Raw genomic sequence first — 27117 nt, forward strand, 5'->3', positions numbered from 1 at the left:
TTTCCAAGACAAAAATGTTTATTTGTACTAAGTCTTCAAATGGGTATACATTCACAATCTTTAAACAAACTCAGTACACGTCTAGGGCAAGCCGAGTATGTATCATTAGAGGACAATGCCTTCCTTAGTAAGTCATGTTCATAAATCAAGTATTAGTTACAAATTTCCGACCTTGTATGCAAAAACCTTACACAGGGGTTAATGCTTTCAGTAAGACTATCCCAGTTGTAGGCAAAACAGAGTGTTTGTAGAACAGGATTCTAATCATTCAGTTCCAGTATCATATCAGCCCTTTAATGAGCAGTAAACATTAGTGGGGGAAAAATATCTAGTGCCAAGCTGAATGTTCTCAAGCACTGAAAAGCAAATACAAATGGTGAAGTATTTATAGAAATTTAAATAAATTACTTTAGTTACTGAAACCTCACTTTTTGTCTGAAAAGAACAAGAATATCATTACAGACTGGAGGAAAGAATTCCATAAAAACCTTTTCTCTGGGGTTGCCTTAGAATAGGTTTCTGTACAAAACAAGAACAATCAAGATTTGGGGGCTTCAGTGGTAGAAGCAGTATTGGAATAATAAAGAAATAATCTTAAAATATATATTAATTTACCAGATTTAGCTCATATAGCCCTTTATGTATCTTACAAAATGCTACTGTTCTACATACTGCATGTAAAAAAAAGTTTATATATATATATATACACATATAAAGGCAAAGCCAATCAGCTTGGTATTAAAAACAAACACAAAGCATAAGCAGACACACTTAAAGTTATGCAGTAATGAGGAGCGTATGCTCCACGTGTGCGTTAGTGTAACAGTGCTTCCAGTCTTCACACGTCCTTTTAATTGTCTAAGCAGAGTGCTTGCTCCAGGTCAGCTCTACCAGTGATTTCAATTGCCACAGACATCTGATGTTACTTCACTTCTAGCCATCTGTTATATTTACCACTAAATCAGAAATAAGGCAAAGTAACTTTTCTCGCTGATGAATACCTGATGACATTCACGAGATCTTCCAAAAACTGCTGCAGAACATTACAGGAGCACAGGAAATGGTACTGCTGAGCTGAAGCATCTTCCTGCCTACATAAAGCTGCCCCAATGCACACCTATTTCAGAGCAATCCAGGCTAATCAAGGATGACAATTATTCCCAGGCATCCTCTTTGTTTTAACAAGTTTTGAATGATAACTTAAAGCTTCAGGATGCGCTTGTGCTCGTGATTTCTGGTCTAAAAACATCCCTGAGAACAGTGAACAACAGTTCTGACACTGCTCAGAGGTTTGGAGTGGATATTCAGAGTGGATGAGCATTCTTGTTGAGCTCTGTAAATCTCAATGCTAACCCTTGTCTCCCAGCTGCAAGAACGAGTCCACTCTTCATGCACCTAGCATACATTTTACCAAAAAAAATAGTTTAATATACAAGAAAAGCAAGACAGATTTAATTTATCTCTCTTCTCTTGCATCAACCTTAAAAAAAAATACAAAAAACCCAACCAAGCCAGTCCCACCCCCAAACTCCATAACATCACAAATTTTCCAATAATAAATAAAATTAATCTCACTCACAAAGCACTGAAAAAAACCTAGCTGAGATACCTGTGGAATAAAAGAGACAGGCACCTTTGAGCAGCTTTCTGGGAGACTGGTCATAAAGGACTTGATGCAGCACCCATTACAGTTCTGTCCAGTGAAATGGTAAGTTCAGAATCCACCATTTCTCTGGGGAGGCTGGTTCAGGACTACAGTCCAGCTGACGTGTCAGGCACTGGCAGGCACCGAAATGAATGTAGTCAGCGTACTAGTGCATAACCCTTTTGACAACACCAGCATCATCTAGCAGGGAATTCCCCAAACATTCCTCGGAGTGTTGTGTGGAGTGCAACACTTTGCAGCTGCTGGTTAAGCTAGAAACACAGCATGACAATTTTGAGCAGCCGATACCCAAGAGTATCCTTCCCCACCCACCAAACAATACCAGTGAAGAACGACCACAGGTACAACACTAAAGTGAACCCTAGGCCTCAGGGTTCAGAATCCCCAGGTCAACATCTCCCACTTGTTAGGGGACTGGGATTCTCGAAGAGCCTAACTCCTGGGAACAGCAAGGGAAAAACCGAGAAATAGAAAAATGCAAGGATTAAAAAACAGAAGGGGAGGTAATGATCCCCCTCTAGCATATTCCCTTTAAAACAGTGTAATTAAAAACTTTAAATTCACTTAGAAATTGGTTCCAAAATAGTCTGACAGATTTAAAGACTTTCAAAAATCAAAATATTCTTCACCAGAGTTCATTAAAATATCCCTGTAGCCCCCCCGAATAATTGCTACCACTTGTTTTGCATTAAAATTGCTTAAATTAACATAATCATAAACATGCAAAATGTTAAAATTTCAACATGTATGCAGAAGAAAACCAACTTCTAATAGAAAGACTCCTAATATTTCAAGGTTACAGGCTTGATTCAGTCTCCATCAAAACCAGTGGGATTCTTCCCATGGTGTCCAGTGGATTTTGGACTAGGCCTTAATAAGAGACAACAAAACATTGTGTTTTATGCTGTAGGAACACACACAAAGTACACTTGTGTACATGCACTGGATATAGTGCAACTTTTGCACTGCGCATCTCAAAAGAGTTGTATTTTAGCCAGTAAAACAACAATCACCAAGACAACACTGCAGGCTGTAAAACAAAAACCGACACACACTCAGACACATTCATGTTGTTACTGTCGCCTAACGAGCAGCTTTGAACCAAGCTTAATGATACATCCACTTGAACCCGGATACAAATTTGAAAGGCAGAAAGCTGCATTAGTACGATGGCCTGATTGATTTTATAGGTGCTCCGGATGACTCTGAAGGCAGGATATCAGATTGATTTTATAGGTGCTCCGGATGACTCTGAAGGCAGGATATCATCTCTCTGACAGGCTTTCCTTCATAGCAGATCTGATACACAGCAGTGAACAGTGGAAACCTGAGGAAATAGGGTGCAGAAAGCAAGTGCAGTGTAAGTTTATTCTGCAACATTTTCTTAAATGAAAGAAATAAAATGGGATGAGGAGAGGGAGAGGAGAGACTGAAAAATCAATTTCTTTTAGTATTTGTCAAGTGCTACCGCTGAGCTGAAAAGCGCTGGATAAACAGAGAACCTACATGCAGCTCTAAAATGAATCACCCTCAAGAAGCATAGCTAGCTATAATGGAGCCTGCAACATTCATTATGTATGGCACAACCATTAAGTGATCGAAAAAACTAAAAAATTAAAACCGCTCGCATTTGTCCTTGACATGCTTATAGCAGTGCTCATCTATGGTGAAAAAGGATGACTGGCACATCAGTTATGCATTATCTCTGAGCAATAATTTGATAATACAATTGCAGAATATGACACAAAGAGACCCAAGAAGAAACTGAAGGTCATTTTTAATAAGAGTCTAAAATTAAACATGGATTTTGAAACACTAAATTCTATCTCTTCTTTTTTTTCTTTTTTTTTAAATTGGCCACATCTCCAACAACCCTCGAGTTATTCAGGCTGCTTTGATAATCTGAAGGCTTCTTACAGCCAAGATGCTTTAGAGAAATTTATATTTGCTTTCTGTCCATCCTGTACAGTGACAGCCAGATAAGTCCCATTTTCGTCCCGTTTTCATACAGACCCTGGTGAATTTTAGGGATTAATTATCTAGTCACCAGAACAAATATGCCATTTCAGTGTGGCCTTTTATATTGATAAATTTTGACCAAACACACTACATTATTTTGACTGAAAAAAAAATAAGGAGCACTGGAGATGGTGAAATACTTAATTTCTGAGCGATTCAGTATACATCTGGACTAGGACTTTCTCCTGAGGAAAGTGGGACCATCAGTCACTCTAAAGCTTTCTCTGTAATGCACAAACGCAGCACTGAGCAGAACCCCCAACCAGTACTGAGCACCACATGGGCTTGCCCGTACACTCTGCTAGCGCGTGTTACACTAAGGTAACCCTGGTGTCACCACACAGCTCTGAACTACGCTCCTCAGAACGAACCAGAGGTCACACGAGAAGCCATGAGCCATTTGAGAGCACCATCACAGTACATTACCATTACTACTGCATTTGCTGGGGCAGATACAGGATTCGGACTTGGCTGAATGCAATACTTTGCACTACTGAGGAAAAAAAAGTGGAAGAAGGGACATGCTTGTGAATTTAGTCCATCATCTCTATGGCTTTTATTACAAGTGCTCAATTCAAAATGTAGAATTTCATTTTTATCTGAAACATTTTAATGTCCTGCTACGAAACACATGGCCATTTCTTTTGGTTTATTTTTGTGGAGAACAAGACAAAAATAGCAGCAATAGCAAAAACTATTATAGGTCAATCCAACTGACTTGATTCTTGTTTTTATTTCATCGGTGGAACCAAAATTAGCATATAGCCACATAGCTGCTTTCAAATCCAATGCTACACTGTTTGAATTGCAAAACCCTTACTAGGAAACATGCAGGGAAAAAATTTACACAAAGACTTTTGCATTTATTAACAATCCTCATTTATCACTCCTCACTGAGGGGGTGGGGAGGGACTGAATTTACTTTTACAGTAAAATCTTCAGTGTAGGCGCTAAAATGAAATTTGTTATGCCTATGTGAGAGGCGGCCACAAAACACGTGAACCTTCTGAAGCAAATTTCACACAGCTTTAGCTACAGTACTGGCAGTTACTTCTCAGTGAATAAGTACCACTATTACAGACTACATCTTGATACAAAAGTCTTGCTGTTTATCACGGAGAACATTACTCTGCTGGGCACAGGTCTGCCACACTTCACATGCGGAAAGCAGAATCAAGGCTGCCCACAGGCTCATGGCCAGCAAACTCCACATGCATCTTATGTCTGAGCACACTAAGAGAACTAGTTCTACAACTGTTGAAATGAAAAAAATTAATTGCACTGTAAATATCAATAGGCATCAACTCTGCTACCAAGGCTTTTCTACTGAACTATGACTTTTGCATGCTCCTGTGTAGCCTTGGGACTCTCTTTGCAGAATGAGAGTACGAAATTTTACTCTTACCTCCTCACTTTGAAACCATGGCTGTTTTACTGTGTTTTAAAGCAGTAGCAAGAAAGTTTTCGAAAAACACTGAAAGTTGCTTTCAAAAGTCTTGTTGAATGAGACCTTTATGAAGAACTGACACATATATGTTGGTATGCTAAACAGAAATTTAAAACTCACTGTTCTCATATCTTTCATTAAAAACATAAGCCAAAGTTTTCTATAATGTATCCTATTTGTTGTAAGATAGAACAGGGGAAAAAACCAACCAAACAAAAAAAAAAAAAATCCCAAATACAGCATCATGTCTCATTTAGGGGATCATAAATGCAAAGAGTGAAGCCAACATTTTAATTAGATTTTTTCTGCAGTTAGCTTAATTACTGTACACTGCAGAGACAGACTTAGGTGGCTTACCTCCAAAGATAATGTTAAAAATTAAGTAATTTAATGCAGCTGATCCATTAAAACCAGACTTCAAAAACTGTTTTGGAAAAAAGGTAACAAGGCTTGGTCTTCTGGCTGCCAGTCATTTATTGTCTGATATTGCCTCCTCTACAAACAGGAACAGATAGACGCATGCCTTAATCCCATAAGGAGACATCTGTGTGTGTGGCTTTAGGAATCACAAGTGTTCTGACTCAAATACAAATGAACAAGCCAGGGCAACCTGCTTCATTTCATACAGCAAAAAAATCCTGACCTACACAAGCAGATGGCAGGTTTTATCCTAGACGAAACTGGAAGTCGCTTTAGGAAAGAGAACTGCGGTATCTAAGCTAGAATCCATGTGGACAGAAGCAGCCACTCTATTCAGATGATCACCTATACAGATCCTTAATAACAAAGCTCCTCTCCTTGGAGATAAGTAATGAATTTACTACTACAAAATGAGCTGTAGAGCCTCTTCAAAGGTCTCTTTAGGAAGCTCAGCTTCTATTTTCATGTATTTTATTCTTTTCACATGTTAAAATACACTTGCTGTGCTTTTCTGTGGTAGCAGGAGGCAATACATTCGGCAAACAGAAAGGTATTCACAAATTTAACGTCACACTTTTACCTCTATGTACAGCAATATTATTTTGAGGTTCTACTCACTTCTCTCTGTGATTTCAACTGGGGATTAAGCTACTTTTATTACAGTGATTTTCTTTTTGGCTATCACCTTCATGGAGATATCAAAACCAAATATGCAGAAAGAATTATGGAGATAAAAAAGGGGTATACGGAATTTGCTTTATTTGTCTTTACTTACTTTTCCAGCAATCCTTTCTGCTTGAGGATGCGATACACTTCTGCAGAAGTCTGTGGTCCTTGCAGTTTTTGACCATTCAACATTTCGTTCTCCAATTCTTCAATAGACTTAACAACAGAGGGAGCAAAAAAAAGGAAGGAGAGCTATGATAAAGTTTTTATGAGCCTGACAACATCATCTGGATGAAAAAAAAAGATGTTACTGAGGGTTTTTCTTTTCTCAAAAGTGACCTTGAGTGAGCATATATAATATTCTCCTATATTCTTGTTTGTAAATATTCTCCTTCTTACATCTGCATCTCCCAACACCTTACCTCTCCAGTTTTTTTTTTTTTTTTTTTTTTTTTTTAAATCACCCCTCCTTTTTAACACCTTTACACTCATTCTAGCCTTGTAACACACTCAAAAATGAGAGGAAAGGGAAGGGTACTCGCTCAGTACAGCTAGCATGTCTCAGATAACTGCATTATTACTCCAACAAACGAGGAGCACTAGTACTTGCAACAATGGATTTCACCCAGTGAATAAGGTACCTTTCCGGTTTTAACGAACGCTTCTGCTACACGTCGATTCCGGCCGCCGTAACATGTTGTGATGAGATCAGCAACTCCACAGCTCTCCAGGAAAGTGGCAGTAGACACCTGTCCTTTGCAAAAAATTCTGGCAAAGGCAATCATCTCCATTAGGCCAAGGCGAATAACAGCAGCTTTGGTATTGTCACCGCAGCAAAGGCCATCACAGAACCCAGCTCCCACTGCTACTATATTCTAATAAGAAGAGCAAAAACAAATAGGAAATGAGTCAATTATTCCTTGCAGAATCCTAGGAGACACCAAAAGACAGAGTGCAGAAGTCCTTAAGAAATGCAAACGCTTTACTAGTGCAAGACTTAAGTTGTTGTTTTGGGTTTTTTTTGGCATTTTGAGGTCAATGGGATAACCTCAAAAAAAAAAAAAAAAGGGGGAAAGAAAAAAAGATGACAAGTCTTACATTAGTAAGTATCTCCAAGCATAGTTAAAGCTCTGTAACAAGTTGCCATAGAGGCTGTGGAGCTACTGTTATTGACTATCTTTAAGAACAAACAGATTACACTACACCCAAACAAGGTTTTTATCCAGACTGAGCTGTTCCTGCCCTGAGGTAGGGGTAGAGTTAGACTGACATCCCACAGCCCTTTTACCCATATTTTCTTTATGCTTAAAGTAATACTGAATCTAATCAGCATTGATTGACTTCCATGTTAATATGCTAAGGGACTAAATTCAGCCAAGCTAATAGTATTCACCTCTTTTAAGTATGCAGTGTTCCTACAACAGTAATAGTTAATCAAGGATTCCCAGAAGGTTCATGACACAGAAGACCTTTCCTAAGCAAAAAATGTTGTGGGTTTTTTTCCTTAGACCCAGTGACAACTTTCCGCAAAGAATGTGCTGTTTCTTCGTGAACAATCAGCTATACAGTCCCTTCTTTGGTTTATGAACATAGAGATTAGTTGAGAGACTTCTGAGTGAAGTGACTATAAAAGCTATTTTCTGGCCTGGGAGTCAGAGCGCAGCCATGGCTAGTTTATCCCTACCAAAAAAAAAAAAAAAAAGCCCCTACTAAACCCCCAGACACTCCAAAAAAGATGGCGTTCTGACATACTGATAAAGCAAACAAGGAAGGAATAGATGTAGCCATACCTTTCTGCATGCAACAACGGCAGCAGTGACCTCAATAGAAACCACGGGAGAACCAACAGTATGGCACCTAATGTAGCACTCGATGCAGGGAAAAACCCCAACCAATCAACCAACCAACCCAACTTTAACTGTTGCTGAAGAAACAGCAACAGTCAGAGGTTGCTAGTGAAAGCAACAAGCTGATTAACAGCTGGTTTTGTTTTGGTTTTTTGGATGTAAGAACCAAAAACTGCAGGCAGCTGCAATGCTGTGTGGCCAGTCATGGCTAGGTGACTCTGAATCAAATGAGGTCAGAGGATGAGTCATTCTTTTTTGAGCAGCTAGCTGAGGTCTAAAGGTGACGTTAAAAATTGCAATCAGATGTCTCAACATCAGACCTGAAGCAGCAAAAGATGATTAGACTTTTAAAGCTGGTACATTAGATCATCTTGGCTTAAATCTTGGCAGTAGTGATTCAGTCAAGGTATGTTCTCATTAGACACCTCTCCCAGAGCAACCTCCAATATTTGTCCATTTGATGGCAAAGCAAGAGGAAGTCAAATAGGTATTTAAGAAGTTTTCAGATGGGATAACCCATTTAAATGGAACTGACACATATGTGAAGTCTGCAAGTGTTTAGCGCTCAGCTAAAAACAAAAACATTTTTGAACAATGTCTGGGCTTTTTCCACTTACTTCTTGAACAATATTAAAGCTTCTCCTTCCCTCCAACTTTGCCTGCCTTGACTTTCCTTTCCACTTTGAAGCAGCCTACCTGATCATAACTTACAGTATGATTTGGCCTGTGGTATTTTGTTGTCTTCTACTACCTTCTGCAGTGTTTGTCTTTGGACCAACAGAAATACTGTTTTAAGAAAGTCATACCAAGACTAGTTACTTCTAAGTAAATAGGGGAGGGAAGAAGGGAAGTTGTGAGTCTAACTCTGGAACACTAATGTCCTCATTTGTACAATGTCCCCATTGTATGTTCTTACACACAAATTGCAAATAATGAGGAAACAAGACAACTGATTACTCTCTAGAACACACACCCATGCCTAGGAGACTGTTATATCCTGGTCTACACAACCCTCAGGCCACAACTACGAATTTACAAGTCTACCATCTGGTTTCATTTAAATACTTGAAGAATTGATGACAACTCTCTCATGTCTAATATACTGTACAGAACTGAACTACACCACATTCGAAGCTACACCTTACTGAAAGATGAGCCACTCCTTTTAAAAACAAAACAACAAAAAAAATCTCACAAAACTGGAGACTAAGTCATCTTTCAGTCCAAAAGAAGACTAAAATAGGCAGCTTGGTACTTGAAATCTCTGGGTGCAGGCACTAAGCTGAGTTTGTTTCAGGAAGATGCATAAGCAAAACACAAGTTAACACACAAGAGCCTAATGGCGCTAGAACTGTAGCGATCTTCTGAGAAGCAGATTTGGGGGGGGGGAGAATCATGTAGCTATCTGGTGAAAACATCTCTCTGTATCTGATATGGTTGATGCTGAACATTGCCACTGCCAAAGCCTACCCCTGAAGTTACAAAAGCTCCTGCAAATGCAATGGGTATACATTCGTGCACGAGGAGCGAGCCCATGCTTCCATGAGCTCAAAGACTGACTGCATTTGCATACACAACATGGGGATCAGAGCCCAACAAGCAAGGACAACTTTAGCCTACAGACAAACCCGTTATTCCAGAGGTTCAAAAATACTGCCACAACCACCCCAAAATGACTGCAACACACTGCTCCTCTTGGCCTGAGGGATTCAGAGCTCTCAAAAACATTTCATGCTTGAGCAAACACATTCCGCCCATCTCAGCATTAACAGCTTTTTACATTAAAGCATGCATCCTGCAAGCAAGATGCACAGGGTGTTTTTATGTTGCATATGGCTTTAAGCTACTAAAATACTTTGCACTAACAGGTGAGTCTTTAGCTGGTCTGGTATCCACAAGCTGGCATTAGGCCCAGTCCTAGTTATTCTAGAATGTGAGCAAGGACTGGATTCAGCTATTTTATCACCAGGATAGTGACTCTATGCTCCAGAAAAGATATGTTGATACCAGGCAGTGCTCACAAATGAGAAAATGTGTCTTTTACTTGCACATGACCTGCTGCAAACATGCCAGAGGTCACAAATGCAAGGTCAATAGATGACCATGAAACCAAGGCTAACAAGTCCACAGACTTTGCTGACAGATTGTACTCTTACATAGCTAGTGCTCAGAAATATCCAATTTACAGTTAAGTTTGTGGAGTGCTCATGAAGACAGCTTCAGAGGCCATTTCTGAGGCAACCATTACCTCTCCATAATTAAACGGATCCTTACAGAACTAAGCAGAAATGTTAATTCACCTGGGACGTCCAGCCTTCCTTGAGGTAGTGTCACAGCTCAGCCCAGCCTGCTTTCCCTCCTGCTTACACATGAACTTGGAGAAGCTCCTTGCTGCACATCATGGTTGAGAGAGGTCAAAGGAAGACTCAACAAATCAAAGACAGTATCAGCAGGACTGCTAAGAGGGGTTAAGCATAAACTGCTTGCTTGCTCCTGGCAAGCTTGAGTGTAAATAATGGATTTCATTTCCCCTTAATCTCAGGAAAGAGTAATTAGCACAACCAACCTCTATGGCACCTAGGCTGATCATCCAACAGTGACTGCCATAAACACACTTTGCAAGACCACCTTTGCAAGTAATAATGCTGGGTTACATAACCTGATAAACAATAAATCAACATTATCATTTTTACTTCTTTGCTTAACGCTAAGCTGGAGCGACAAGATTTAGAGATGGGCCTGAAGCTACCTGGAAGCCAATGACAGCTGCTGCTCCTTCTCCTTCCTACAGTAACAGTCATATCTGTCTTGGTCCTTGGCTGCTGCCACTTGAGGGTTTTTAACTCTCCAGATCCCTGACCATATACATCAGGCAGCTGGAGCGTGGCCATTTTGCCATATCCAGAGATTAGATTCTCACTTCTCCTTCCCTCATGCTCGCCCCCAGCACCGCTGCACTGGGTAAGTGACTCCAGTACAGTTTATGTCCAGGAATGCAGCTATCAATGTTTATATTGCCTCTCAAGTATGCTGTGAGGTTCATACACCAGCTCAATCTTGCCTCACATCTGTGCTGTTTGATTGCAAGACCACACACTGGCACAGGCACTACAGACATCTCGGAGGTGATAACCTTGCATCTGTGCCACTGTGCAGTATCACATCCATCAGCATCCAGAAGCGCATCCATATGTATGCACAGCTGCACATACTGCCCTTACAGTGGTGTCATAACCTTGAAGCACTTCCTAGGAAGGTCTGTTCATCATCTGGCAAACGGCAGTCAGAGCCCACAGGTGTCCTTGGGTCAGACTGCTGGTAAAACCAACTGGACACCTTGAAACTGACCTATCCAAATTTGAAGGTTGTTGATTTCTGACCTTGACTCTTAGAAAAGGTCAAGAAATAAATGTGAAATGTGCTTCATTCCCCAAACGAAAAAAGTCATGATAGAAGAGCATGCCAAGCATTTTTTGCTCCTACAGCCAACAAGTTACTGTAGACAGCTGTTTTGCTCAGTATCATCAGATTTTGTAAAGTGACTGCCATTGCCTATTCAGCCAGTTTCCAAGCTGACGCAAGACTGCAGTCTCACTGCGCTGATTTCTGTACGTCAGTCCATTTCCATTGGCCCATTGTCACAAAAAACAAATACAGTAAATGAAGTGGATATTCAATATATATATGCATATATATATATATGCATATGTATATAAATAGCAGTCAAGTACATGTTCTTTCATGATCACCCAGCTGCAATACCTGTTATTACAGTCTGAATTCAAACATGCTTCAGAAACAACTTTCAAACCTAAAATTATCGTTATTGTAAGGGAAAGCTGTGCTCAGAGCACTCTCTGTTACCTTTCTGTATTTTTTCCCAACCTTCAGGCTGCCATCCACACTGCAAATCTTCCCTGCTTAGAAAGGTTTGTGGAAATAAAGAGCAAGGTAAGTATAGACTTCTAACCAGATCTAGTCTATTATGCCAGAAATAGCAGAAAAGTCTCCTTTTCCCAACCTGGTATTTATAGAAAAATGCAGAAGCTGGGAGAATGTACTATTTCTCATAGGGTACTATTTGTCATCCTTTAAATACCAATACAGGAGTTGCTTTTACTATTTCCAGACTGCCTTTGTGGATGTGGACTGGCATGTGTGCCTGCTTCTTACTTCTGTTCTCTAAGCCATAGTTTGCAGGGACGCTGCTGACGTTTTGAATTGGCACTGCTATAGAAAGAGAGTAGAACGCCTCTTTTTATACCTATCTCCTCACACAATACAACACTGTCATCTTCTGAAATAGGAACTTCCTCCTTCCAGCCAGTTAAATAATGCTAATTTTTACTAGTTTTTCATGAAGTAACTTTCCAGCTTTAATAAAGTAACTGTAAGCTGACAGAAGCTACACTTTAAATTTTTCCCTAAAAGCAATCACATGAAAAGATGTTTATTTTTCATGGTTTTTTGTTACAAACATTATCAATCATAAAAAAGCAAAGTGCCTGTTGCTACTCTTAGCAAACAATTGTCCCAATAACAAGAATGTTCAGCTTCTAAGAAAAAAAGCTCGAGTTTACATTTCACTATTCACATCTGAGCTTTACATTTTGCTTTGCACAGGCAACGAAAACATACCCATTTGTTTAATTTTGGCTTCTTCGTTTCCTTTCAGAGGCATACATGTTCCCAATGCATAAATAAAATTTTGTTCAAGTTAAAAGCAGCTCAGGAATTTATTTACATGCCAGCACAAGATTTAGGATTAAACTACAAAGAGTTTTAAATGAAAAATTACTTCTAAAAATATGCTTTTAATAACATTTCCTGAGATTAAGGAAGAGTTGTATGCTTAAAAAACATCACCTATACTAGCATGACTGATCTATGCCACTTTATACCAGTTCAGGCCTTTTAATCAGGCAATAAATCCATAGTATTTTTAAACAAGTTAATCTATCCCTAATTCGCTTTTTGTTTAGAGCTCATACCATGCATTGTTTTGGAAGTCTCAACTCAGTTAACAAAATATACTGCAATCAAAACCAAATGACCAGAGCACACAAGATATATACAGCTTTTTAGAAATGCAGTTAGAGTTCAGTCTGCAGGATGCGTGATGAATAATGAAGCAGGAGGAAGGAACAAAACAAGGCTGCAAAGAAAATACACAAGTTTCACCTCTGGATCTTTCCAGGTCAAGAACAACAATTTATTTAAATTCTTCTGCACTTCCAAAGGGGTACTAGTACCTTGCCAGACTTAGACATTTACAGTGCAGTTTCAGTGTCTGCTGACTAGCTGCTCAGTTTGATGGGCACGCTCATCTCTAGTGCCCTTTCGTGAGATTTGTCTGGAATAAAAATTACCTGGGACTGAACTCCTCTATCAAGCAAGAATTTAAGCTAGCCAGAAAACATCAAGCTGAGCAGATTTCAATGAAAAAAAAACCTGTAGAACTTCTTGACTATTTTCATGGGTCTATACACAGGGATTTCTTTCCTACTAACCTCCCACATCACCACAGCATTTAAAAAAAATGGCTGTGGAGCCAAATCACGAGCGCCGCAATCTTGAGAAATTGCTATAAATACAGTAACTCCAAAGCATATTACACCAAAGTGTATCCCATTAGCTCAGTGCACAGACCCACGACCTCCTCCTGGTCAGGACTTCCAGCATGACAGCTCTTGAGACAAAATTATCAAGAAAACCCGTATGGCAAAAATTATGTTATTACAGCTATCAATCTACTTCCTGCTGAGCAGGAATCAGAATCTTAGCTTAAAGACATCATTCATTGGTGTGGTAGCTTTGCAAGTCAATGGTGTAGTTTACACATAATTTCAACCCAGAAAATATAAAATAATTATCCAAAGAAATATAAAATAATTATCCAAAACAAAAAAAAGTAGGCTAAATCACTACACCTATCAGAAATGCTTCCATATAGATGTCAGATAACATGAACTACAGTACTATTGGCCAGGGTGCCAAGTGACTAATGCCTTCCTTTCACAAATGGCCTGTAAATTAACCTGAAAATAATAGCAATAAGAATATGTTTAGGCTAGCCTTTGCTTGCTGTCAACATCAATTTTGTTAGCAAAAAAATTCCAGATGAGTAACTGTCCCAAATAACTTTTTTCCTATTTGGGTCATTTCTGTATGTGGTTATCCACATGAGTCTTATGCAGTGTATGTCAACAAAATATAAAACACTGTGTAACTCAATGAGGAGCAGAATAGTTTTGTCAACAAAGGATTAATGCCAACCTCTTTCTCCCTTTCTTTTTGTGAACACACTGTTGCAAAAGAAAAAGGGAAGTAAAATTGTTGATCAGTTAGATGAAATCAACTCTTATTTCATGACTGTGCGTAAGCTAAGTGAAAGATGTAGAAAGTGAACTCGCGAGATGGTGAGACAAGGGTCTGAAAGCCAACTCTCAAAACATGCTGCTCCCTAGTTTCCCGTCTGGTTCTTCCAGAAATGTGATGTAGCAATTTTATATATTATATAAAGCACAATAAACATAATTCTTTAAATGAAAATATCCTCTTTTTTTCTACAAGCATCACCGTTCCATCTGCGTACCAACTGCAGCCTGTTAATCTTACCTTCAGAGCACCACAAAGCTCAACTGTATCTGCATCATCTACTACAGTTATCCGGAAGTTTGGAGTCTGCAGGAGTTCTTTGAAGAGAAGGCCATTTTCCAAGATTTTGCTGCCTGTTGAGAGAGAGAAACGAAGGCTAAAAAAGGAATAATTTATTTGGGTATTATTTAGCTTTTCCTGTGCAAGCCAAAATACTTAAAACTAGAGATATGGTTGTTCTATCTTCATCCTAAACAGGTTCCTGTTTTAATTGAGTAAGGACATGTCTACATTGCACTTAAAAGCTCTGCACTGAGTTACTCTGCACTTCTACATAATTCATCGTCTGCTCACCAACAGATTCTAAGCAACAATTCCAGTAATTCTCTATACTCTCTCTTCTTTTGATCATTCTTTCTAAAAGAACAGTTAATAATAGAACAAAGATGAATTAAAAATATAATAGGTGCAATTCTAACAATTATTTTTAAGGCCTGCATTCCAGAAAAATACCTACTGTTAAAGGCATGTCAAGGATGTTGCCACTAACAAATGTTTCTAAGTACTAAGAGGTAATTCAACTATTCAAAAGTAAATTCAATGCAAAAGCTGTTAATGAGAGATTACAAAGCTAAAAATGCACAAAATTAAAAATTAACACTGAAAAAATAAGATGAACTCTGTGCTATTATGTCTCACTATCTGTATGTGCATACACACACACATATGCCTATCTAGACTCTTATGAAATTCAAGATTAGGTGCATCTTTGTGCTGCAAAGGTGTGCTGACATCAACACAGAACTAAAACAATGTCTAGCTTTTGGGGGAACTAATTATAATGAAAAATTAAAGTAAAATAATGATACCTTAAAAAAAACAACCACCCAAACATGCATAAAGGTACCATCTGTGACCATAACACCTGAGCTGGAGTACAGAATATATAATAATTTCTCCATATAAAGCCATGCAGACACAAGAAAAATCTTAAGCACAGTAATAAAATAAAGCAGCTTTTTAGGTGGAGGGTGTTAAAAAGCATGCTTAGTACTTCACCTGCTGAAGTCACAACCCTAGTGAGACTAGGTAAAATTGCACTGCTCCCTCTCCCTCTATTCCTGGTATTGTCCTAGTATTTCAGAAGTGTAAACATTCTAGGAAATTCAATGTTAAAATAAGAAAAACCCAACAGTTTCTGATAACAGACAGCTAATGTTGAAAACGATAAAATTTGAGCTATTTGGTGTGCAACTGTGAAGACAGAAGCATGTTTTAAACGTTCTTAATTGCTTGGAACAGTACCTATTGTGGTTTCACAGAATTTCTCTGCTGCCACCTCATTGGCAATGTTAGCTCCCATCAGCACACTGATGTCTATTCCCATCTTCTCTCGAATTATGTCAGAGATCAGTTTGAGTCCCTCCGGGCCTTCATCTATTCCCTGCAGCCAACATTAAATGGAGTTACTAAAAAGTCATTCATTACACACAACAGACAAGAAAGCACATCACACTTAGTCTTGTCCACGTATGGGACCTGCAACAAGGCCTATTCAGACAGAGACTAACGATGACAGACTTGCTACCAGTGAAACTTCTGCTGTTGTTGTGACCTCCCCAAGCTGTCTTCTTTTCATAGGAGGTAGCACCTTAAGAATTAGGACTAAACTCTAGGTGAGGGGAACAGTTTTTATTCCATGCTCAATCAAAGCCCTGATTCTATGAAGTGCTGAATATTCGCCTTTGTTAGTTCAGAATCTTAGCCGCTCATTTTCAGCATATCCTTACTAGAACCAGTGAAGCATCACCAATCCATCAGTTGTGAATCAGGCCTGCACTTGGATTTGAAATTGCACCAAAACTCACAACATGGCACCCCAGCAACTTGTTTTGTGAAGAGGAACCTGAACTGAAATATCAGAGGCAGATTCCCTTGTGTATAATACCAACAACAGTTTACTAGTAGAAACCCACTTTAATCATTTCGAATACTACTACAAATGGAACAGCCGTTCACAGATATGTAGAAAGCTGAACAACTGAGAATAATTTAACTTCAAAGGGTATTTTTAATCTATATTTGTAACGCAGTCTTTACAAAGAATGAAAGTAGGGGCAGAAATAGGACCTTAGAAAAGATCACTCCAAAGATTAATGCTGAAATGGAGAAGAAAGTCTAGTACCCTGAATTGCCTGAACCAAGAACTCCAAATGAGACCACTTTCTTCTCACAAAACCCTTTTCTCCTAGCCTGCGAAGTGCAGACTCCTTTTGAGTTTTCAGAACAGGGGCATGGCAGACAAGCTACTGAAATGGTCTTTCTTTCCCATAGTATACCACCTTTTACACAGAACTATCTTTGAATGTTGAGGATTTGGTACTTTTGAGGATTGGTAATTTTGAATTATGACTTAAAGGCAAAAAGGCAGTGTGATCCTCTACTGCTTCCAGACACACACACTTTATGCTGCCAGTAGCAACATTTCAGGCAGGCAGTAATTTGTCCTTCCACAGATCAGAGGTGCTATTCCTTAAATAACATGGTGCAATCAAGAGGCACCCAGAAACGCTTGTATAAAACCAGCCAGTTAAACTGCAGACAACAGTGCCTCCATTTCTGCATTATTGTTCAATCCGTTTCACTTAATGCACTGCTCTGCTTTCTCATCTTTAATGAGCCATACAGAAGGAATCGGAAAGCAAGCACACACATACATGTTATATTTTTCCCTCACAGCGTCAAAAACGTAACAGAAAAACATGCACACATTGGGAACAACTCCAAAAATGTGAATACACGCACAACAATTATTCATACAAGTGAAAGGAGATCAGACAGGCTTAGGTGCCAAATTCAGCCCAGCTATGAAACAGATGCAACTTCTGACAAAGTCAAGGAGAGCTGCACCTGTTTCTTGTAGACTTAAATTCAATGCTGAGTGAGGACAAGAGAAAAAACAAGAACCACTCCCTCCCCCAAAAGCCAAGGCTCCACCTTGGGAATTTCCACTGGGCAGCAATGATCCCCAGGCAATGCAAGTCCAGTTCTGTGGTCTTATCGCTTGCATCCTAACACGCCTGCCACAGCCATCCTTGGGGCCTCTGTGCAGGTAGATGAAAATGAGATCGATGTTGAGGCTGCCTGAAGAGTATGCTGACTGACCTCCACCTACCCTGCTTCCTGCGCTCACTGCTGCACCGTGTCGTAAATTGTATACGGTTCCTCCCCCCACACTCACACAATGATTTGTGAAGTTTTCATAGGCATCAGTGATCAGAACTTATGTAAAGCAACACTGCTGCAAATGTTTCAATGGGAACACAGACTGACCAGCAGGCACATGTCTCTATTTCCCAAAGACTCAGTTTTATTATCAGACGTTAGACTCTGCTTGAAGATCAGACTGTCAAAAAAAAGAAAAGGAAAAAAAAGACTAAAAGTTGACAGACTGCTAACTTGCCACGCAATTTAGAAAGCACAGAAACAAAACGTCCCACTAATGATATTTTTCACAGCAGAACTGCACTTTAACTGCCAAAGTTAACACAAAGCACTTTAACAGCATTAGTGTTGAGCATAATGAGACCACTAAAAATATGACTTTGATGAAAACGGCATGCTTAAAGAAGCAGAGGAAAGAATGCATTCCTGCCTCTACTAAGTTTCATTACCGTGTTAAATCTCTGCCCTTTCTTCTTAAATGATACTTTTAATGATGCACAGTTACACCTTTTCACAACAGCTAACATGTACTTCATGATGCTCAGGTGTCACTATTTTACTTACACTACACTAAGTAAGGGTTTTTTGTTTGTTCTGTTGGCGGTTTTTTGTTTGTTTGGGGGTTAGATTGTTTTTTTAAGATAAGTAGCCCCCTTTTGTTTTTTTTTTAAATATAGCCACTAATCAACGCTCCATTAAAGCACTGGTAATCAATATGCAGAGCAGTAATCCCAAGGGAATATAGGCTGACTCTGACTTCAGATATGCTGACTTCAGATATGATGGGTTATTCCTGTCACTCAGGACATGAGAACATACGTCACCTTTAGCAAATTAAAGAAGAATAAAGTTTATCTTGAGCTTACAGAAGAAAGAAGCATAAACAGACAACTTCAAAGCAATAAACTTTAGGGCATCTAGGATAGTTGTGTAGTTTTGATGCTATACATTCAGCTCTTTTAACACTGCTTTATTTTATCTTTGTACAATATGAAAAGTTTTTCTAGAAAATGCAGCAAGTGCACTGGGAAGCATTACTTTTTCATACATCTCAGCAATGTATCAGGTCAGCACTGACAAAACAATACAGATTTGATGATCTTAGTCAAATTAAAGAGACAAGCTTGCATTAAGCAGTGATAGGGCGTTGCTGTTCTTTGTGAGCACAGATCCATAAGCGTCTAATTTTCCAGAAATGACAGTAAACATGGGAATGTGTGCTGGGAACACGGCCTACTCTTAACTGAGTACAAAGCAACAACAAACCAGAATCTTACAAACCTTGTGGGAATATCTTATTCTTTGCAGCTAAACACACAGGCGAAAAAAAAACAAAATAGAAGCCCATCCACATTTTAAAATCTCATGCCACCCAATACTACAAACACTCCAGTGAAACACTCCCTGCACCTCTGCCCCCTCCTATTTCCTATGCTAGAACTGTCTTTTTTGTGCCATGCTGATCAACTGCTCTTTTGTTGCATATTTGACACGAACAAGCGCACTATCCTCTCAGTCACATGACATTCTCTCAGCAGTTCTTAAAATGATGAACTCAGCATGCAGCATGTGCACTAACAATCAAAGCATTATGCTTGTGCTCTGTTCTTCATCTAATGATGCATTTGGACACAACAAACAAAAGCTCAGAAAGCTTGGTGGTGCAAAACATATTCACTCCCTCTTTCTTTTTAAAAGTCTTGTGAACAGCCTCATTCTCCTCTTCCTGCAAGCGCTAGCCTAAAATAAAACACCGCATAACAATCCAGTAATGATTGAGACAAATTCCAATCTCAGATCTAGGGAAGTTTAATGGAGCAATCAAGTGAATAATGCAGAGAGACTTTTCATATCAAAATATCAAGCCATCTTCTTTAGAAGATTCCATGACACATTCTCAGTTATTAATGCATAGCATTTATTATACCTTTATGAGAGTTATACCGAGTGCTTTCTTGGGTACTCGTCCTGTGATTTCATCGCAGATTTTATGAATGAATTGATGAGGTATCACAAAAACCAGCAAGTCTGCATCCTGCACAGCTTCATTAAGGTTTGGAATGGCAACCTGTATAGTTACCGGAGAGAAAGGCCACATAACTTCTTGAAATTAACACTACACACATGTTATCTGATAAGTAAAAGCACATTTTGGTCTTACACTGAATGCTACAGAGTACTGTGCTTCATCATTGAAAATAAGCAGTAACATACACTTCTCAGAAAAGCAAAAGAATTTAAGATTTCAAACAAGCTATTTTATGTCTCGAAAGGGCCACCAGCATGGTTACTGCAACAAAAATTCGAAATGTTCCATAATATCCAAAGAAGTACTTTGAGTAAGAAAATATAAAATAAGAAGCTGCCTTCTCTTTGACAAAATAATCTCATTTTTTATAAATCATTGCATGCAGAAAAGTAGTTTCTTTACTTAGTTCCTTATACACTCCAATTTCTTCTCCAGGCCTCTTATACCTACTAGTTTATATTCTCTTCCTCTGTACTCACAGATTTTGTTTACTCTTTAAGAAGGTGACTTACTTTGAAGTCACTTGCCAGGCTTCACTTTTCCTAACACCTGATGACTGTCTTTAAATTTAGTTTTAAAATGTAGCAATAAGCTCGTCCTATTGATAAAGAGAACAAACTTGAATGAGCAGATAGTGGACAGCAGAAACACCACACTTGCTGAAGGCTCGGGAAATGGGATTTTAGCGCTATTGTTAAAGAGAAAACTGCAATGCATGGCAATTCACGTTTTTTCTGACCAAAATCTCTACTGAATTGTCAGTTGCTGCAGCCTCTTCCTATAATGTCCCGGCTCATTGCAGGGGGGTTGGACTAGATGACCTTTAAAGGTCCCTTCCAATTCAAACTATTCTATAATTCTGTAATGTTTTTGGGGCAAGAGTCACCACCCACCCACTCGCTATCATGTTACCAGCACAGATGTGAAGTCCAACTGTTCTGCCCTGGCAATGCCACGTCTAACATGCTGATCTGACTGCACATAGCTGAAATGCAACTAAGAACCAGTTAAATTGCAAATGGCTTGCAGTTTGCTTTAGAAATACTCTAGTTCTCATCCTGTAATACTTTCTAAGCGTACTTGAAAGAGTACTTGAAATCCCTTCAATTGTCACTGGCCAGCTCCCTTCCAAAGTTGAGGCCAGTTTGTTTTTTTTAATGGGTATGGTCAGAGCTGTTAATCTTGCCCTCGTTTCCACATTTGCTTCCCTGTACGGAAACTGAAGTAACAGAAAGACAATAGTGAGATCAGGCAAAAAAAAGAGAGTATGTGCACCGGATTTACCTACCTGCATAATTGCATAATTTTACTTGTTCAAGTCTCTGATCTCTTCAGTAAAGTAGCATACAGTTTGAAATATTATAAACACTAAAGGTGTTAACAAAACAAATCTCTATCTCCATTCAGAGCATGAGCAATATTGCCTCTGCTCCATAATTAGAATTTAGCTTCTGAGCCTTACCACATTATCTGGCAGCTTGTGTCCAGGGAGATATTTTACATTTTCATGTTCACTATTTATGATATCCGTCAGTTTTCTCCCATTAATATTCTCCTCGAAGACCCACATCTTCACTGTGGAAGCAAACTTCTGCATTTTTTTTACATTATTGCCTATTATTTTGGCAACCGCAGAACCCCTGCAGGAAAGAAAACAAAAATATTCTAAAAAAAAAAAAAAGATTTTGCTCTAGAAGAAAGAGATTGTCTTTAAAATAAACAGAAATTCACAGGTTATTGGACCAGTTACTATGTAGCATTTTTGAACTAGTAAAACAAGTGGAAAAACGCACCAGTCATTCACATCTGCTGCTTTCTCTCAAATAGATCTGGAGTAGGTTGGACTGAAGCATTTAGTGAAAATGTCCTTACTTATTTTGTCTGCTTACTGGCTATCCAGTGAGAGTTTGGGTTACAGTACTTCCACAAATCAAATGGATTATATCTTCAAGGCAGTGGTAAAAGTGACATACTCAATTTTAAAAAAATGAATCATTTTACACTCTCAAGAAACAGGAGGCTTTCTTTGCTAAGATGACTGACCCATCAATTGCTGTACAATACTGATAAGCATTTAAAGCCAGGAAGCATTTAGATCTCGCCTAAATTGTGAGCTTTATTGTTATGCTGCCAGCCTCACAGCACTTAACTGTTGCAACAGCATCCTCTGAATTTGCAGGCAGACAATTCCATTACTGTTAGCCCCATTTTCTCCCCAAGAACAGCACACAGTGAAACCTGTAGGATGGTGATCAATTTTACTACTGAAATCTCTAAGCAACAATGAAATTAATCTGAATTACTGAAGCGACATGCAAGAGGAGGAACAAACACAATCTTCCCTTCCATTCCTGGCCTGAATGCTACATGGAAGAAAAAGATGCAATTTCATAAAGCCCGTTCTTTAACCTAACTTCCTTTTCTGGGACAAGAAGGCAGCTTCATAATTACTGATAACCTACTAAGCATACAAAAAAAAAATTAGAAAGATGTGAAAAAAATACACAGTCACCAATCTGAGGCTTATGCATGTGTGTGTGTGTGTGAGGGGGAACTGCACACCTTATTAGGATGTAAGAACAATTTAACTTTACAAATCTAGTTATACGCACACACTCCCCTAAATTTATTGTGGACATTGCTTGTAATAAACTCCTAGCTGGCAACTAAACCAAATAGATTCATTCTGCTTCAAGAGCATTTACTATAGCACAAGTCATTGTGCTATATTAAAGACGTGTGCTATCACAGGCCTAAGGTCACTTGCTAAGCAGTGGCACAAAAAAATATAGTATCCTAAGTAGACCTTCTTCAGTTAAACCATAAAACTGTGTGTCTTAAAAGACTGAAATTTATCTCTCCAACAGCACTTCACACAGTACAAAGTCCCTTGGTTTCAGGAGGTGATACAGAAGCCACAATTGTCGGCCATCTCTTATCAACCTCACATTCCAGATCTGAATGTGCACAGAGTGGTTTCCACTGCAATGGTGGACAACTCACCAGCTCAACACCCAAATTTCAGATCCATGCAAACAGTATGAACCACATTCAACACAACACAGGTATGTGTTCCTCAGAAAGTGTTCTGAGTACCCTGAATAAAAGCACGTTTACTACTGCAGATTTATGTACAAAGTCTGGATCCTGGCAAATTGCTGTCTTCAGTTTTGAACTTCACTACACACTCTGTGTACTTGGTGTTGATAAAGACAGAAACAACTGATTCAGCAACTGTCCAACTGGGATTTTCAAACATTTTGCCAGCATAAAGTTTTGCAGCATGTACTACTTGAGCGAGACATTCATTCCATTACTATTTAACACTTAAATGCCTTAGCTGCCTTTTTTTTCAGCCTTTGAATGTAGTATAAAAAAAGTGAAGATTTGTCTAGTCTTAGTTCTTGAATTCAATAAGATTCTCCTGACTGGCTTCTCTGGTTCCTCTTTCCCTGTTATGTTGCAACAACTGTGGTAGGACTGAATTAAGCAAGGTCAAACAACTGACACCAAGTGTAAGATTGCTCTACACCAGGTGAAATACCAGCTTCCCACACTTGTTAATCCAACAAGCCCTATAATGTCTCCTGTGCCCTAACACTCCTCAGTGTGTACTCTGAAATAATTTAACTGGAATGTCTGGCTCATCTTGGATACTCCTGACACATCGCAAGGCAAAGGGACAGGTATTCTTGCCAACTTATTCCTAGTAACAACAGTTCCAGTGTGAGCTAGGTGGCAAGACTTGATGCCCGCAGCAGCTCAGTTGCGCAACAAAAACCATAGTGAAAGATTCCCGCATAAACCTTTCTAATGCTATTCAAGTAATGCAAGACAGTTGCACGCCAAACAGCAGTTCTCTTCCTTGCGATGAGCATCAACGGTACGCCCAAAGTACAATCACACACAATTACTTAACAGGTCTGAAGAACTGTATCTGACATTCACTGAGCAGGACCACCCATTTTGCCTCCTGCCCTTCGGTGTTACAGTGTATCACAGTTGGTCTGCTTTTCCCTCATCCCTTTAAAAGTAAAGCACAAGCCCCAGAAACTCCTAAACTTGCCCTGATACCAGCATCAGTGGAGGTCACAATATGCAAGTGAAAATAACATTATTAACTCAAGCTCTCCCACTTATCCCTATAACATCACCTCAGTTCAGCCACAAGTTACCTCTCCTTTTTCACCAGCAAGTTCCTAGTCATATGAACCCCTCTGTCCCGGTAACTTCCCACCTCTTCCCACACTCTACAGTTGCTGTTCAAGTTGGGCAATCAGATTAATTAACAACTGGTTCTAGCAAAACAGACAGGGATAAATTCTGGCCGTGCACACCTTGTTAACCTGCCCTGGAAATGTTATCAGAAGAGCAGGCCACAGTACACGTCCGAGGCAGCGTTTGCAGAGTTTTCACTGAATCTGGGCACTGTCCTTGAATCCTGAGGCTCCAGGGCATATTCTCAAGGTGTACCCTCTTCACATTCAAGAAAGGTTATTCTATCCCCTACCTTAAGGATCCTAATACAACCACTTATCCACCAGCTGAGCAACCCTAAATGGGCACGGCCAGCAAAGAGCACAGCTCCTGCTCTGCAGTGCCTTGCGAGCCATCTGTCCAGTCCCATGATCTTCCAACAGGTGAGACCCTTGCCAAGTTAACTTCACTGTTAAGGTGACCTTCCCCCTAGCAAACTGACCAAACAAGTCAGACCGGAACCAATTTATCATTCAAGGTGACTGGTTCAACCCTTCTGAAGGGTCACTGTTGTGCCAAGATCCTTCAGTGCTTTTTTTTCATCCCAGATATAGGTTAAAGGGGCTGTGAGAAGGCAAAGATGTCCATACAGTTACTGGCACTTGTGGAGCAGAATCATCTCACGCAGAACCCCAAAACCCCACAGTCTCTGAACTGCTAAAGATACCAAACTCCACTCAGTTCAACGACTTAGGTGCTTACAATTTAGGCAACACCAGCCACGCACTCCTGTAACCCAGGCTTCAAAAATATATAACCCCAAAATACCAATGATAAGATGTATATAAATGCTTCAGTTTCTTTCTATTTACCTGCTTTTGAGCATTAAATGCTTCCACTGTACAACCACAGGCCCCAGCTCAAAAAGGCACTTACACGTGCACAAGTACACAACTCAGACTAAGTTCTGTGGTGCTCCATGGTTGCACATATTATTGAACCACAGTGCTCTTTGCAGTCAGGGTTTAGAGTCTGTCATCCCTCGGACTTTAAGGAAGAAATTGCCTACCTCTCCAAGAATTACTGTTTTCAGAAACATTCGGGGTGGGGGGGAGATGGGAGACCTGTTGCACATCAAATCATTTGCAATTAAAAATTTTGTATTACTTTCGTTTCTGCTTTCCTGCCACAAAAAAAACTGCCACGCTGCTATCACATATGAAATAAGCTATCAGTTATTCGAATACTTTATCCCCAAAAGAAACAAAAAAGCTGATGCCCAGTAATACCATTACCTCTTTCTCTCAGCATCACAGATATGGGCATTTTGCCACCAAACATCCTTCCTATTAGGCAGGAGCTTTTCTTGTTACTAAACCGATCCTTTGAGGTGAAAACAAAATATACACGCACATGGTTATCGCTACCAGGTAATATCTACAAATTCTTTTTTTCTAGATTTCAAGTATGAAAGAACTGCAGCAATACTCCTAAAAGACAGATAGGTCTAACTGCATGATTTCCTTCTGACACATATTGCAATGCACAGTATCTTCCCTGTTCATCTTACAAACTAGCGCAAGGAAAGCAAGAGGTGCTGCACTGAGATGTCAGCCATTCTCTCAACAAGCCATCACAAATCCAAACACAACTTGGCAGTTACCGATACTTTTAACTATGCAAAAGAAGGGGGCAGGCGGTGAGCAACAAGTCTCAGATCACCTTGACAAAGCACTGTCTTGTTTAATGAACTGCAGTCCTTCGCTCTACACCAAACTCCTCTGAATTTAGTCTTAAAAACCAGAATGTTATCAGAAAGAATATACAATAGATAATGTATAATTCTGTATTATTAGTGTATATAATATTAGTAATTAAAGTGACAAACTGAAGACACATTTATGTAACACATTGTACTTCACTTGTTCATTGTAAGTAGGGATCCAGGGTAAAAACAGTGTTCAGGAATGGCAGAGAAACTGAAGCAGCAAGGCGAAGGATTACCAACATGATGCTCCTACTAGAGAGATGATTCGTACTTCCACTGCTTTCAGTGGACACAACAGCAAGTTTATTTAAGTCTAATTATAAGCTGGTGATAGATGCAGCAATAAAACCCAGTCTCCAGCCTTCAGTCTGCTTCGGCATAATCAATTTGAAAAAGAAAAGGTGTTTCAAATAACACCTTTGTGTTGTGTCTCACAACTCTTCTCTGGAAAAGGGCTAGCATAGGAAACCCCGAGCAACTTGTTACAGCGCTTAGTTAGCAACGACCTGCTGGGGGAAAACCAAAAAGGTTCAGTATCTTTACTGCCTACATCACCTGACATCGGAAAAACCACACCACAAACACCAGGTTAAAAACATCCTGAAATAACTTCTCCGCAGAGCAGATGGGCGCCCACAAGCGCGCAGAAACAGGGCGCTCCGTCCTGCCCCTTCTCCCTCCGCTCACCCCAGGGCAGTACCCCCGCCTCCGGGGGAGACCGACGGCTGGTGAAGCCCACCCGTACAGCACAAACGCGCCCAAAACCTCGCCACCGACATGATGCTTCACCACCGGCACCGGGGCCGTCGCCTCAGGGGCGCGGCCGCCCTCAGTGCCCCTGAGGGGAGCGCGAAACCCTGCGGCCGCGGGCCGGGGGAACGACAGCGCCGGGCGGGAAGCGACAGCAAGGCCCGGGCAGGCAGAAGGCAGCCGCGGGGAAGCTGAGGCCGGGGCCGCCGCTGAGGTGTCAGCCTTCCCGCCGCCGCACTCACCAGTTCCCCGAGCCCACGATGCACACCCTGAGGGGCGCCGCGGAGAGCGCCATGGCAGCGCCACCCGCGCCCCGCCAACGGCCGCGGCGACCGGATCCGGCCGGCGGCCGCCTCACGCTCCCCCGCCTCCGCCGTCAGGGGACCGCCCTGGCCTCCCTCCGCCCCTGCGGCTTGCCGGGAAGTGTAGTTCCTCCCGCTCTGCGGAGGGGTCGAGGGCTCCCGCCATGGAGGGCGAGGCTGACGG

The 27117-nt window shown here is 40.2% G+C and overlaps 1 protein-coding gene across 2 annotated transcripts; it reads right to left on the reverse strand.

The window, feature by feature from the left end:
• On the reverse strand, nt 1–27004 carry GPD1L (glycerol-3-phosphate dehydrogenase 1 like). 2 transcript variants are annotated; one of them, XM_075418956.1, is made up of 9 exons: nt 26874–27004; nt 21379–21556; nt 19815–19955; nt 15968–16106; nt 14684–14796; nt 6860–7093; nt 6328–6434; nt 2903–2993; nt 1–2856 (listed from the first exon to the last, which is right to left on the reverse strand). In XM_075418956.1, the coding sequence occupies exons 1-9, from the start codon at nt 26924–26926 to the stop codon at nt 2851–2853; spliced, it is 1062 nt and encodes a 353-aa protein (XP_075275071.1). In that variant the 5' UTR covers nt 26927–27004; the 3' UTR covers nt 1–2850. The 2 variants fall into 2 exon arrangements, with proteins under 2 accessions (XP_075275071.1, XP_075275070.1); XM_075418955.1 differs by having other exon boundaries at nt 1–2993.
• Nucleotides 27005–27117: the final 113 nt, after the last annotated feature.

This window comes from Opisthocomus hoazin, chromosome 4 (genome assembly GCF_030867145.1).
Source record: "Opisthocomus hoazin isolate bOpiHoa1 chromosome 4, bOpiHoa1.hap1, whole genome shotgun sequence".
Lineage (NCBI taxonomy): Eukaryota > Metazoa > Chordata > Aves > Opisthocomiformes > Opisthocomidae > Opisthocomus > Opisthocomus hoazin.

What these genes read in the sequence shown, in the direction of transcription:
- GPD1L (XM_075418956.1), bottom strand. Translation starts at nt 26,926, where the DNA reads ATGGCGCTCTCCGCGGCGCCCCTCAGGGTGTGCATCGTGGGCTCGGGG. An exon ending in ATTCTGTGAAACCACAATAG is followed by an intron (nt 14,797 to 15,967) that starts GTACTGTTCCAA and finishes CTCTCTCAACAG; the next exon opens with GCAGCAAAATCTTGGAAAAT. An exon ending in AGCTTTGTGGTGCTCTGAAG is followed by an intron (nt 7,094 to 14,683) that starts GTAAGATTAACA and finishes TCTTCTTATTAG; the next exon opens with AATATAGTAGCAGTGGGAGC.